We start from the raw sequence: 12,801 nt of genomic DNA on the forward strand, positions 1-12,801 counted from the left end.
GACATTTTATATATAATATTTATTGCATATAATAAAGTAGCAAAATAATGAGGAATTTCTGTGTTTTCGGTATTTATTATCCTTTGAATATAATTTATTTAATTGAAATTTTGTATAACTTAATTTTCGATAATAGTTGTGTTTAACAGCCATTAACTAACTTGCAGAATTCCTGGAATTTTAAGTTGGCCCTCATGGGCAGTTACCAGCTGGCACAACACTGAGTCCATATGAACTCTCAGGCTGGAAGACCTCCAATCATTGATCAGGGGAGGCATGGCAAAAGATTACCTTGACAGACATGTCCCTTTCTCCTTTTCTTCCAGTTTCATTTAATCTTGCCGTATCAAGCTGGTCTTGACCTTCACCTTTCCGTGTAGCAATTTGCAATGACTCAAGCTCACACTCACTCCACAGGCATCTGTTGAGCACCTGGGATTCTCTCTGTGGTCCACACTGGGAAGTCAACCATGGGCTCACAGTCTCCCTGCAGAAATAGACCAGATGCCATGGGATAATTTGTGCAATCATTTATAAATGTAATTAGAGTATCATTCACCCAGTGAATATTTATTCAACACCTTCAGTGTCCTATTCTAGACTCTTATATTGCCGAACAAAACCAACAGAAGGGTTTGCTTTTTTGTAGACTTGATGTTTCTAAAATGCTAGGACCACAAAGTTTTGGTCCAGGGAAGCAAGAATGGCTTCATCAGACCTAGATATTGAAGAAGGATACATAGGAAACCACCAGAAAAAGAAAAGGGTAGAGTGCTTCAAAAGCCCTGGGCAGGACTTCCCTGGTGGTGCAGTGGTTAAGAATCCACCTGCCAATGCAGGGGACACGGGTTTGAGCCCTGGACCGGGAAGATCCCACATGCCGCGGAGCAACTGAGCCCGTGCACCACAACTACTGAGCCTGTGCTCTAGAGCCCACGTGCCACAACTACTGAGCCCATGTGCCACAACTACTGAGCCCGCATGCCATAACTACTGAAGCCCGCGTGCCTAAAGCCCGTGCTCCACAACAAGAGAAACCACTGCAATGAGAAGCCCGCACACCGCAACGAAAAGTAGCCCCCAGTAGCCCCCACTCGCCGCAACTAGAGAAAGCCCGCGCACAGCAACGAAGACCCAACGCAGCCAAAATAAATAACTTTATATTAAAACACACACACACACACACAAAAGCCCCGGGCATCACACAGACAAAGACAAAGAGGGTTAAATGTTGGCCTGAGTTTGGTTTGGAGGAAGGTGGTGACAAGGTAGGGTAGGGTCAAACCGAGAAGATAATTTATATAATCTCATCAGTCAATTGGTACTTCTTAACTGTACTGCTTCATCCTGTATCACACTGTGTTGTGCTTGATACTGTATTACTCTGTTCTTTTGTCGGATTTGAGGCATGTTGTCTTCCTCTCTCCAAAAGACTGAAAACCCCTTGAGGATAAGGATTATGGCACTTCCTTCACAGGACAAGGCACATACTGAGTAATAAATAAATGTGGAATTAAACTTTTCTTTCTGCCTCCCTTTCATTGCTATCCTAGTTACCCACATAGACAATTTGCGTCTATTTTCATTGGACTTTAATTAAATCTTGGCTCAAAGAATAGGAGAGCAGAAAACGAAAGGAGGGGTGGGTGTGGAGACAGCGATTTTCCTGTTGTTTTATGTTTTATTAACACTCAGTGGATCAGTATTCAAATGTCCAGATTGTTCTGCCCTGTCTGTGGGTTTCAGGACATCTTTGGATGCTTGTTGACTTGGAGACATGACTCCTCCCGCCAATTTAAGCCACCTTCAATGACCTGGGGTTGGTTACAAGAGGAATCATGCCTACTTTGTTGCTCTTTTTCTACCCTGGAATTTACATTTCTGGGAGCTTTATAAAAGTCCAAGAAGTAAGGCAACACCATTTACATTTCAGATGGGAGAGCTCCTCTCCTACACTGGTCTATGACTTCCTCATTCTGGAATGTAGAGGAAAGGAGCAGAAAATCATACCAGGCTTTGTTTCTTCATTTTACTATGGCTAGGCTTTTACAAAAACATGGAGAAGAGCTACAGTATAGTTTTTGTGGGGTTGTGTGTGTGTGTGTGTGTGTGTGTGTGTTTTGTTTTTTCCTAAAGGAAACAAGGGACCTGTGTTATAAATAGTTGGGAAAAGTTTGAATGACTCTGTATATGTGAATGCAAATGTGTATATTTGTTTGAGAGAGAATTTCAGAAAAAATGAAAATAAGATCAGTGAATTCCATTTTGGAGTAAAATGTGGAATCTGAACATGGAAATAAATCTTGACTGTTAAAGTCATCTTCTTGGTTGTCATCTACTTATTTCAGTAAATCCACTGTGATCCAAAATATACTTTTAAGCTTACAGCATCCCTTACACCCACCCCAGGCCAGTGTACCTGCCACATTATGTACATCCATACTTTTATAAGCCTGGACCCTCCATCTGATAATCTATTATGTCTTCTATACACTGAACTCCGAATGACTTTGGGATTATTTCCAAATCTGAAAATCCATTTTCAAAGTATGAATATTTGTCCCCACTGGGAATATTTAAAGAACGTGTTGCAGCTTTGGGGATGGTTAAAGGGGTGTGTTTGTGTGTGCCTCTGGGTATTTTCACATTGGTGCATCTACACCAGTATGCAATATTTATTTTCTCGACAGTGACTATGGCTATGAGAGACGTGGAGAAAGCCAGTGTGTCCCAGCTTTCTGGTACAATCCAGCATCCCTGTCAAAGGACTGCAGCCTTGGTCAAAGCTACCTTAACAGCACTGGGTAAGTAAAACACCTGAAGGAAGTCCAATCACTGTTTCCCTATTTCCCTAAGTTGGGATCAAAGGAGGATTCCTACTGAAGCAAGGTGGAGTGTAGATAGAGTTTGATTGTAACAGGTGGCTTCTGAGGAAAGCTGAAGGGTTCTTTAGCTGAAGCTAGCTTTTTTGTAGCATCAAAAGAGATTTCTAGAGGGGTGGGATAGGGAGGGTGAGAGGGAGATGCAAGAGGGAGGAGATGTGGGGATATATGTATACGTATAGCTGATTCACTTTGTTATAAAGCAGAAACTAACACACCATTGTAAAGCAATTATACTCCAATAAAGGTGTTAAAAAAAAAGAGAGATTTCTGATTACCCAGATTTCAGTACCTTTTGCTATTTGCCTCTGAAATACCATAGCTATTATTTGATCAGACCTTCTCTTTTGGAAAGCGATGCCACCTTATTTTCCAGACCCTGATGGAAATAAATGAACACTAGTGGTGTGCAGATACTACAGTGCTTTCTAGTGATAGATGAACCAAAGATCTCGTAGACCGATGATGAAAAGTCAAAAGTCCCATCCTAGGAACTCCTGGAATAAGAAGGTCAAGGCACACTCTCTGTACTTGTCAAGTTATGTATGTTTCCCTCTTTGTTCACTTATTGCTTACTCACTCAGATGCTTGAAAAATTTTTCCTTGGAGATCTGTTGTCTTCCCCTTTCCTTTGCCACTCCTATGACCTAGAACAGATTTGGAAAGTGGATTGGTGGTCTGAGACAGTGCTTTTTAAAATTTAATGTGCTGTGAATCACCTGGGGATCTTGTTAAAATACAGCTTCTGATTTAGGAGATCTAGAGTGACATTGAGATTCTTCATTTCAACAAGCTCCCACGCGATGTCAGCATTGCTGGTCCTAGCACTAATCTTTGAGTGGCAAGGGACTAAAGTGTTCTGGAATTCAGTCTCAGCTCTTCCAATGGATCTTCTAACATCTCACACAAGTTCCTCACCAGCTCAGTATTTTTACCTTACTGGGTTGTAAAATAGTGGTCGGGGTACTATCTACCCAACTGATGTCTACAGAGGAAGAAAAAACATGATGGAAGAGGTATATTGAGTGTCTGAGATACTCTGAGAAACATACATTTTTTAGCCAAACATTTGGTTCTTAGGGAGCTATTCCTGGGATCTGAGCTGAGGTTTAAGCACTGTTGATGTCATTTTATTGTACATGAATGGTCTTAGGGATTTAAGCCACTCAAACTACAGATCCAGCAGCATGAAACTTAAAGACAACATGTGGTGTCAGAGACTAAAGTGCTAGGAAGTTTGAGGAAGAGGAATATAATGGGCACAGAAGATCAGCTCTGCCACCAAATTCCCAGCCAGAACATACCTGGCCATAGCTGGAAGATAATTGCATTAGGGCTTCTCATATGATCCTGTGACATGTGTAGGTAGACCCAAGTTTAAGCAGGTTAGGTGAACCAAAACCCCAAATAGCCATCAAATAAATCAAGAAGATGAAAGGGAAAAACTCTTCATTTTTTTCAAAAGATTCACTACAAGTGAATCTCCAGGTTGATTAAATGTTGGCTTATAGTACAAATTGTCAACCAGCTGGCCAGTTGAGGCTGAAGAGTTGGGTGATATCAAGTGTGCATTAGGACATGATACCCACCAAAATATCTATCATAGGTAAAACTCAATATCTTCTAAATGACTAAAGCTCAGCAAGAAAGTATAGGTTAGAAAAGTTTGATTATATAGACCAGTGCTGACCAAAAGAACTATAATACGAGACACATATGTAATTTAACATTTTAAAATAGCCACACTGAAAAAGTTTTTTTAAAAAGGTGAAATTAATTTTGATAATATATTTTATTTAACTCAGTATGTCCAAAATATTATCATTTCAACACATACCACTAACCAAGTTCTCAGTAACCACAGGTGGAAAGTGGCTAGCTTATTGGACAGAGGAGCTCTAGAACCATTATGAATTCAGTTGACAATTAAAAATAATATATTGAGGGGCTTCCCTGGTGGCGCAGTGGTTGAGAGTCTGCCTGACGATGCAAGGGACACGGGTTCGTGCCCCGGTCCGGGAAGATCCCACATGCTGTGGAGTGGCTGGGCCCGTGAGCCATGGCTGCTGAGCCTGCGTGTCCGGAGCCTGTGCTCCACAACGGGAGAGGCCACAACAGTTGAGAGGCCCGTGTACCGCAAAAAAAAAAAAAAAAAAAAAAAAAAAAATATATATATATATATATATATATGAGGATATATTATAATTGCATATGAGGCAGTAACTACATATAACATTTGCTTGACATCCTCCTGAGATCTCTGGATGGAGATGTGGAGCTGGTAATTCAGCAGTATGTGAGGGGCAGGGGGAGAGGAAATATCAGGGATAGTGGAGGACGAGTATCACTCATAAGGAATTTGCTTTCACCTGCTTTCAAGGCCACCAGAAAAATGCAACATGGATGGACTGGTTGATTACTCCTGACACACAGGATGAAAGATGTGATGTGATGATGGTGATGATGGTGGTGGTGGTGGTGGTGTCTGTGGCGCATTTATTTTGTGTGGTTTTACCAGAGAGAGTATTGATTTTATGCAGCCTTACAGACAGTGATGTGCCTGGAAATAAAGTCTGTCGTGCAGGTCAGGGCTGTGGGCAAGCTCTCGGTTTCACGTGCTGGGGTCAGTGGTCAAGCGAGGTGTCATATCATCACTGTGCGCAAAGATGTCCTTAACCTAGAAGGTCCCAGTGTTTATGGGGAGGTTTTCCCATGCAAGCTTCTTCTTTGAGGCAGTTTTACCACAGCAGGATCGAATAGGAGTTTCGAACTTGTGCTTCTAGTCTGGCATTGGTGATGAGTGAGAAATGAAATATTAACAAGGAGAGAAAATGTGCTGTAAAAGAGCCCAGTGGCTCCACAGTGAGGGCTATTAGGTATTAGGGGATGGGATGATGTCCTGGGGGTAGAGGGAAGACCGGAAGAGGCTTCCTGAGTAGTCACAGTTAGAAGAAGGCTGATCTTCTAGCTGCTTTCTGGCCTCAGGGAGGTAGGCACAAGTCTCTCCATTGCAGAGAGAAGCACCTGCTTTCCTTGCTTCCCTAGTCCAGTGGGTCTGTCTCCTCCTGTATCATATGTGAGTCAGACGCTGATTTTTCTTGCCTGGTTTAGACACTGATCCGATCTGCGTTTCACCAGGTAGGATCGATAGTAATGTTTAAGGAGCTGCTCTTCCTGAGATGGAGGGATAGCGGTTACTCAGCATTTACTTAGTGTCCTAAATGGCTGTTGTCTTTGGGACTCAGCCTTTAGGTGAAGCTGTGCAGAATCTCTGTCTTGCTCTTGTTCTCCTGCACGCTCTGCCGTACGTGCTCATGCGAGGGTGCACACACTGGCACAAACCCTTCCACTGACGATGGTCAATACCTCTCAGGTACCGGCGGATTGTGTCCAACAACTGCACAGACGGACTGAGGGAGAAGTATACTGCCAAGGCCCAGATATGCCCCGGAAAAGCCCCTCACGGCCTCCACGTGGTGACGACCGATGGGCGCCTGGTGGCAGAGCAGGGGCGCAATGCGACCTTCATCATCCTCATGGAGGAGGTAGGGGAGACCCTCTTGCGTCTGTGAGGTCAGAACTCACAAGCAGGTCATTGCCCACTTCCAGATGGGAAGAGAAGAAAGATCACATTTTCCCACCAGTCCTTGTAACAAAGTCAATGGTGAGAAGTGAAGACTCCTGGGAGAAGATGGAAGGGGTGAAAGAGGTCTTGGGATATTTAGGGACCCTGTTCCCTTCATCCCACAGTACAGAAGTGGGGCCCCCTTGTCTCTGGGCAGGTACAAATTTGAATATATTCTTTAAGGTATCCCTTTAGGGTCTGCATCTTTGGAGGAAGGTTTATTATCATTAGACTGTATACTGTAAACTTTGCCGGAAGAAGGGAATTCACTTTTTTTTCCTTTTTTTTTTTTTTTAACCCTTAATCCCACTGATTAGAAAAGCCCACAAGGCTTTCAAAGGGTCTTGAAAGTATGAGTGTGAGGGTGGGGGAAAGTGATTCTAACCCTTTCAACTTATTTTTATAAAGAATGTCATATGAGTTGATTTTCCATCAGCTACCTGCTCCATTAGTTCACTTTTTAGGTCTTCTGCAATCTGGGCAGTAAAATCAGACTGCGTTCATTAATTCAGGGTAGAAATAGCTCTGCTGTATGCTTCTTGCTTCCTATATGAGTTGTTTCATCTGTTTCCAAACCAGGGAATTTTTCAGGCACTCCTTTCTGAGGTGCTGGGGCAAGAAAGCTTACCTGATTTACAAAGCCATCTAAATTTAAATGCAAATTACTGTATGCTCTTGAGAGCTTGGAAGGAGACCAAAGCAGGCCAGGAGTTTTTTCCCTAACTCTGAATACTTTAGAGACCTTTAAAGTCTGGCCCACACTGGACAGGACGGTGAGGGTTCCTTATCCTGGGCTGACAGATTCTTTAGGCTTCATCCACACTGGGTGCTTGAATTAAAGCAATTTAATATTCAGAGGAGGTCATTATCACATTCCCACTAGGGAGTCTCCAGGACCAGCTCTATAAAAAACTTCTCTTGAATAAACGTGAAGAGCCATGATCTTATCCATTTGAATTGCCTTCAGTTCATTTCCACTTTAATTTATATTCATAAACTCAAGGATAGTTGACATTGTGTGAGGGGCAAGGTAGCACCTATCAATATTTTGATACCAACCAACTCACATCTGGGTTGCTGTGGGGGAAGAGACAGAAAGTCAAACTGTGATGAATGCACATTCACTGGGCAGATAATTCCAAAATGATGTATTTCTCTTTTTATTCCATCAACCATGTTTGTTAATAAGTAGAGAGACCCGACTCTTCTTTTTCACCCAGGATCCTTATCTTATGGTCAGGTTCAATTGAATTTATCCAGAGTGTTGGCCCAATATAGGGGGGAGAAGGATAAGAAAGGATGGGCTTCAATATCAGCCCTTATTAAGCTAAGGATCAACTTGGGATGGTAAGATGCACTCAACTGAACCACTGACATCACCTCCGCAGCCAGCACCTGGGGGCTCTTAGCGTCCCAAGAGGCAGAAATATCTGTGAGCTGAGATGGTCAAAAAAGGCTTTAGGGAAGAGGGAGCTTAGGCAAGTTTAGGGAAACCCAAGGTCAACAGAGCACAGGTCTAGTTTCAGCTGGTATGCAGTATTCATCTGTAGAATGGAAATAATCACCCTATCTCACAGAGTTACTTTAAAGATGGTATTATATAATATGTGATTAGCATAATGCTTGGAACCTAATAATAAATTCTAAAAAATGGGACAATTATAGTTATAGCATGGTGGTTGAGAGTATTGACACCAGACTGCCTGGGTTCAAAACTTGGCTCTTCCAGCATTGGCTGCAAAGACTTTGATCTAATTACTTAATTTATTTTTGTCCCCATTTTAGAAATGGGTCCAGTAATACTCTCTACATTATAGAGTTGTGAGGGGATTAATTGCTTAGAAGTGGAAAGAAACTTTATCAGTATTAGCTGTTACTACTACTACGATGATGATGAGGAGGAAGATGACAATGATGACGACACAGGAGAGAAATTATTAAACAATGTGTATGAGGGAGCCAGGGAAGCCCTTGGCTTCCCCAGTTCATAGCTTCACAGAGGCTCTACCTTATCCACCATTGCCGGTGTCAACCAAATCAGGCTGCCCCAAGCTTGGGCATACAGGGGCACTAGGTCCATAGTACCTGTTCATAGTGCCCAGTAGAGTCTGGTGATTGTGTCGAGGGTGTTTCAGCCCTCTGGGAGAGATTAGGGCCTCAGAGGGTGATGCTGAAGGCACAGGACCAAGTATCAAATAGGAATCAGGATGGACCATGTGAATGGGCCCAGGCCAACTGCTATTCCACCTTGCAGGGTGATCTTCAAAGGACAAACATCCAGCTTGACTTTGGGGATGGGATTGCAGTGTCCTATGCTAACTTCAGTCCCATCGAGGACGGCATCAAGCACGTGTACAAGAGTGCGGGGATCTTCCAGGTGACGGCCTATGCAGAGAACAACCTGGGCTCAGACACAGCTGTCCTCTTCCTGCACGTGGTTTGTAAGTAGCGTGAGCCATCCATCGCCTCTCTTACTTTCTTCCCAGTTGACAACTCCCTTTGTTCAGACTTCCCGGGATTCCAAACTGAGCAAGATTTGGTGTGACTACTGCCCCAAATGCTGACCCCAATCAAAAGATTGAGATGTGACCTCATCTGTGTTTGAGTTTCATAATACTAAAGTAGACTGATTATTTTGAAAGTTTGGATAATATTACCACTTGGCCTCTCTTTTCAGCTCCACTCTGTTCTGACGTAAGCAAGTGTGCGCATGCAAACACATTCAAGTAAAAGTCCCTTCCCTTTGCTTTGGAGACTCCTAAAATAGAGAAAGAGGGAACTCATCTGATTCGCAGCCACAGGTTCATTTTCAAGCTACTCTGAGCGCAGGGAGCACAAATCAAAGCAAATTGTTCTCTCCATTGGAAGAGCTGAAGAAGGATGAATGGTGAACTGAACACACAAAATAACTTAATTCTTACATCCGAGGTTACTTCAAGTTTATCCCAGGTGTGGGATAAACATATTTTTGTTGTCCTAGAACGTATTTCATGGCTATTGGCTGTTGCTTGGCACAAACCAAAACAACAGTTGAAGTTCCAGAATTGTGTGTTAGTCCTGGAAGTATTTTGTGCCTTTGCTATCCTGGGAATTGACTCATATAAACTGAAACTTAATATGATTTTAGAATGTTGGGTCAAGGAAATGTTGTTAGGGGCTGTTATTGGTTTCCTATACGTTGTAATGATACACATGGGTCTAAGGACTTCTATGGTTCTTACTTATATACTCCACAATAGTTTGGGTAATAATATGCTACATATGATGAAAATTAAATGCTTTAAAAGAATCTAGGTGAAAGCAAGGGGCACCTTTTTAATTAACAACTCAGTAAAGATATAAACACTACTATATAAACAACCTACACTTAAAACGTCCCTGGGAAACAGTGACCTATTTGGTCTCCTAGCATTCTGGTCACAATAGTAGCATAAGGACCAGCAGTGATGAGGGAAATGCATGGAGAAAGACCTGGATTATATGTGTTATATCCTTAAAGGCGCCACACTACATGACCATGAGATAAATGATTTCTCCTCTGGGTCTTCTGAACTTCAGTTTCAAAATGCCTGAATTCTAACTGGCACCTTGCTTCACAGGGATCTTGTAACAATAAATAGGAAACACAAATAGCACACCCAATCATTCACTAATTTATTCAGGGACTATTTGTTGAGTTCTTAATATATGCAAGGCCTTCTGCTAGACACTGGGAGGCAATACAGAGATGGCCCTGCCCTTGCAGAGTTTACATTCTGGTGAGGGAGGGAAGGTACTGTGAGAAACGGGCCACCAATAGCCCCAGGGGTGATAAGCACACCACACCAACAATAATAATTCTGTGTCAGAAGCAACAGGTCAGAAACCCAGGTGGGTGGTGTGCAAGGTGTTTATGCACCAAGTTTAGAGCAAGGGAGACCTGTGTTTGAATTCTGATCATATCCGTTTGTGAAATGTCTACTCTCAGTCAACTTTCTTAGTCTTTACAAACCCCTGATTCCTCACCTTTAATACTTAGATTATAGCAAGGCTATGAGAATCAAATTGGATTATGTGTATGTGTCAGGGGTCCCCAAGACATCCCCTCCCAGGTTTAGTGATTTGCTGGAAGGACTCATAAGACTCAGCATATAGTCATACTTCAGACTATAATTTATTACACTGAAAGGAGACACATCGAGATCAGCAGAGGGAAAGGGCCAGGGAGACAGAGTCTGGAGGATACTAGGTGCAAACTTCCAAGAGTCCTCTCCCCATGGAGTCACATGAAACATGCATGATTCCTCCAGCAATGAGTTGTAGCAACACATATGAAGGGCTGTTTACCAGAGAAGTTCATTGGAGTCTCAGTGCCCGTGGCTTTTACTGGGGACTGGTCAAGTAGCCATCCTCTGCCTAGGGTATACCAAAATTCCAGACTCCCCAAGGAAAGCATTTTTTCAGAATAAACCCTATCATTGGTAAAAAAAAAAAAAAAATAGTCTAGGCAGAGTGAACCACTCTGATCAGCTCACTGTTACCTGGAAACACTCCCAGAGCCAAGTTCCCAGATGCCAGCAAAGGACCAATCTTGCCCACAGGTCTTTCTAAAGATGATGATCTCAGGTCAACATCAATGTTTTTCTGCACAGTGTGCAAAATGCCACTTAGCACCCAGCCTGGCACATGATGAATGTTACCTGCTCTAGTAACTACTAAGTACTTCCTATTCACTTTCTACCTGACACTTCTGCTGCATTTAAAAATGAAGACAAGGGCTTCCCTGGTGGCGCAGTGGTTGAGAGTCTGCCTGCTGATGCAGGGGACACGGGTTCGTGCCCTGGTCCGGGCAGATCCCACATGCCATGGAGCGGCTAAGCCTGTGAGCCATGGCCGCTAAGCCTGCGCGTCCAGAGCCTGTGCTCTGCAACGGGAGAGACCACAACAGTGAGAGGCCCGTGTACCACAAAAAAAAAAAGAAACTGAAGGCAAAGAAAAAACATTTTCTTTCCTCTATTCCAACGACCAGCCCCACCCATGTTCCTAATTCTGCCAAGAGTAGGCCTTGCCTGCCAGGCACAGTGACCAATGTATTTCAGTGGCAAAAAAACACAACAGCAGGGAACAGGTTTATACTGTGGGTTACGTGCATGAAGAAGGAAATGTCCCTTGAAACTTTTATCTTGCTCATAATTCCCTCCAAATCAATCATGGCTGCATTTACCAGACAGTTATTATAGTGGAAACTGCTCTTGGCCTCATCTTGGGCCATTAGCTAACAAAGGTAGTTGTTAGCCGCCCATAATAACCAATCTCGCACAGATTATTAGATTTTTATCAAAAGAGCTCTCTTTGACAGTGAGGATTTTAGGAGTCTGCTGTGTTCCCTCCTGAATCCCTCAGCTCTCTTCTCCCCGATCCATGGTTTATCTGTAGATTGACATCTGGAGCTTCTGGCTCAGGTTCTTTGCCCTGAAAAGCTGTTTGATGTTGCTCCTTGAGATTATATTTACCCAAATGTACTTGTCCTGCAGCTGACATACATGTGGCCGTGCTTGATGGTGTTCTAATTCGTGGAAGCCCCACCCCTTTTGTGTTTGGCATGAATTTAGGGAGAAGGAGGTCTCATTTTATATTTTGGGGTGTCAAAGCACCCAACAATGTAAGCCCTGGTTGAGCTGAAGCCTCTGAGTGACCGAAAGCTGAGAAGCCTGTCCAGGGCCATGAGTCATAGCGACATCACTGAACTGTGGAAAAGCCCAGGGTTCCCATGAGCTGGCCAGGGGAATGGGCTCCATGTGTTTTGAGGGAGAGAGATAAGACAGCAGCGTTATCTAAAAAATAGTACAAATGAGCTTATTTACAGAACGGAAACAGACTCACAGACATAGAAAACAGACTTACGGTTACCGAAGGGGAAGAGAGAGGGTGAGGGATAAATTAGGAGCATGGGATTAACAGATACACACTACTGTACGTAAAACAAATAAGCAGCAAGGATTTATTGTGTAGCACAGGGAACTATATTCACTATCTTGTAATAACCTATAATAGAAAAGAATGGAAAAAAAGAATATCTATATATATGTATATGTGTATAACCGAATCACTTTGCTGTACACCTGGAACTAGCACAATATTGTAAATCAGCTATACCTCAATTAAAAAAAAAAAAGAAGCATTGACTTTGAGCATAAAAGGGGCCCCTTTCCCAGCAGGAGAAGAATGAGGGATGTGAATCTGGGCATGAAGAACAACTCTGAGGTGTTAAAATAAGACCCAGATTCCTTATCTCCCTCTTAGGACATGACCTGG

At 43.0% G+C, this 12,801-nt stretch overlaps 1 protein-coding gene across 1 annotated transcript in view; it reads left to right on the plus strand.

The window, feature by feature from the left end:
* Nucleotides 1-12,801, plus strand: part of SORCS3 (sortilin related VPS10 domain containing receptor 3) — a gene marked incomplete at both ends in the record, with an annotated part of 605,283 nt that overhangs the window by 566,484 nt on the left and 25,998 nt on the right. Inside the window, 3 exons of the mRNA XM_082611582.1 lie at nucleotides 2,691-2,804; nucleotides 6,256-6,427; nucleotides 8,762-8,948. Coding sequence (XP_082467708.1) covers nucleotides 2,691-2,804; nucleotides 6,256-6,427; nucleotides 8,762-8,948 — 473 coding nt within the window. The remainder of the gene's footprint in view (nucleotides 1-2,690; nucleotides 2,805-6,255; nucleotides 6,428-8,761; nucleotides 8,949-12,801) is intronic.

Source organism: Mesoplodon mirus (assembly GCF_964341445.2).
Source record: "Mesoplodon mirus genome assembly, chromosome: 2".
NCBI classification, from domain to species: domain Eukaryota; kingdom Metazoa; phylum Chordata; class Mammalia; order Artiodactyla; family Ziphiidae; genus Mesoplodon; species Mesoplodon mirus.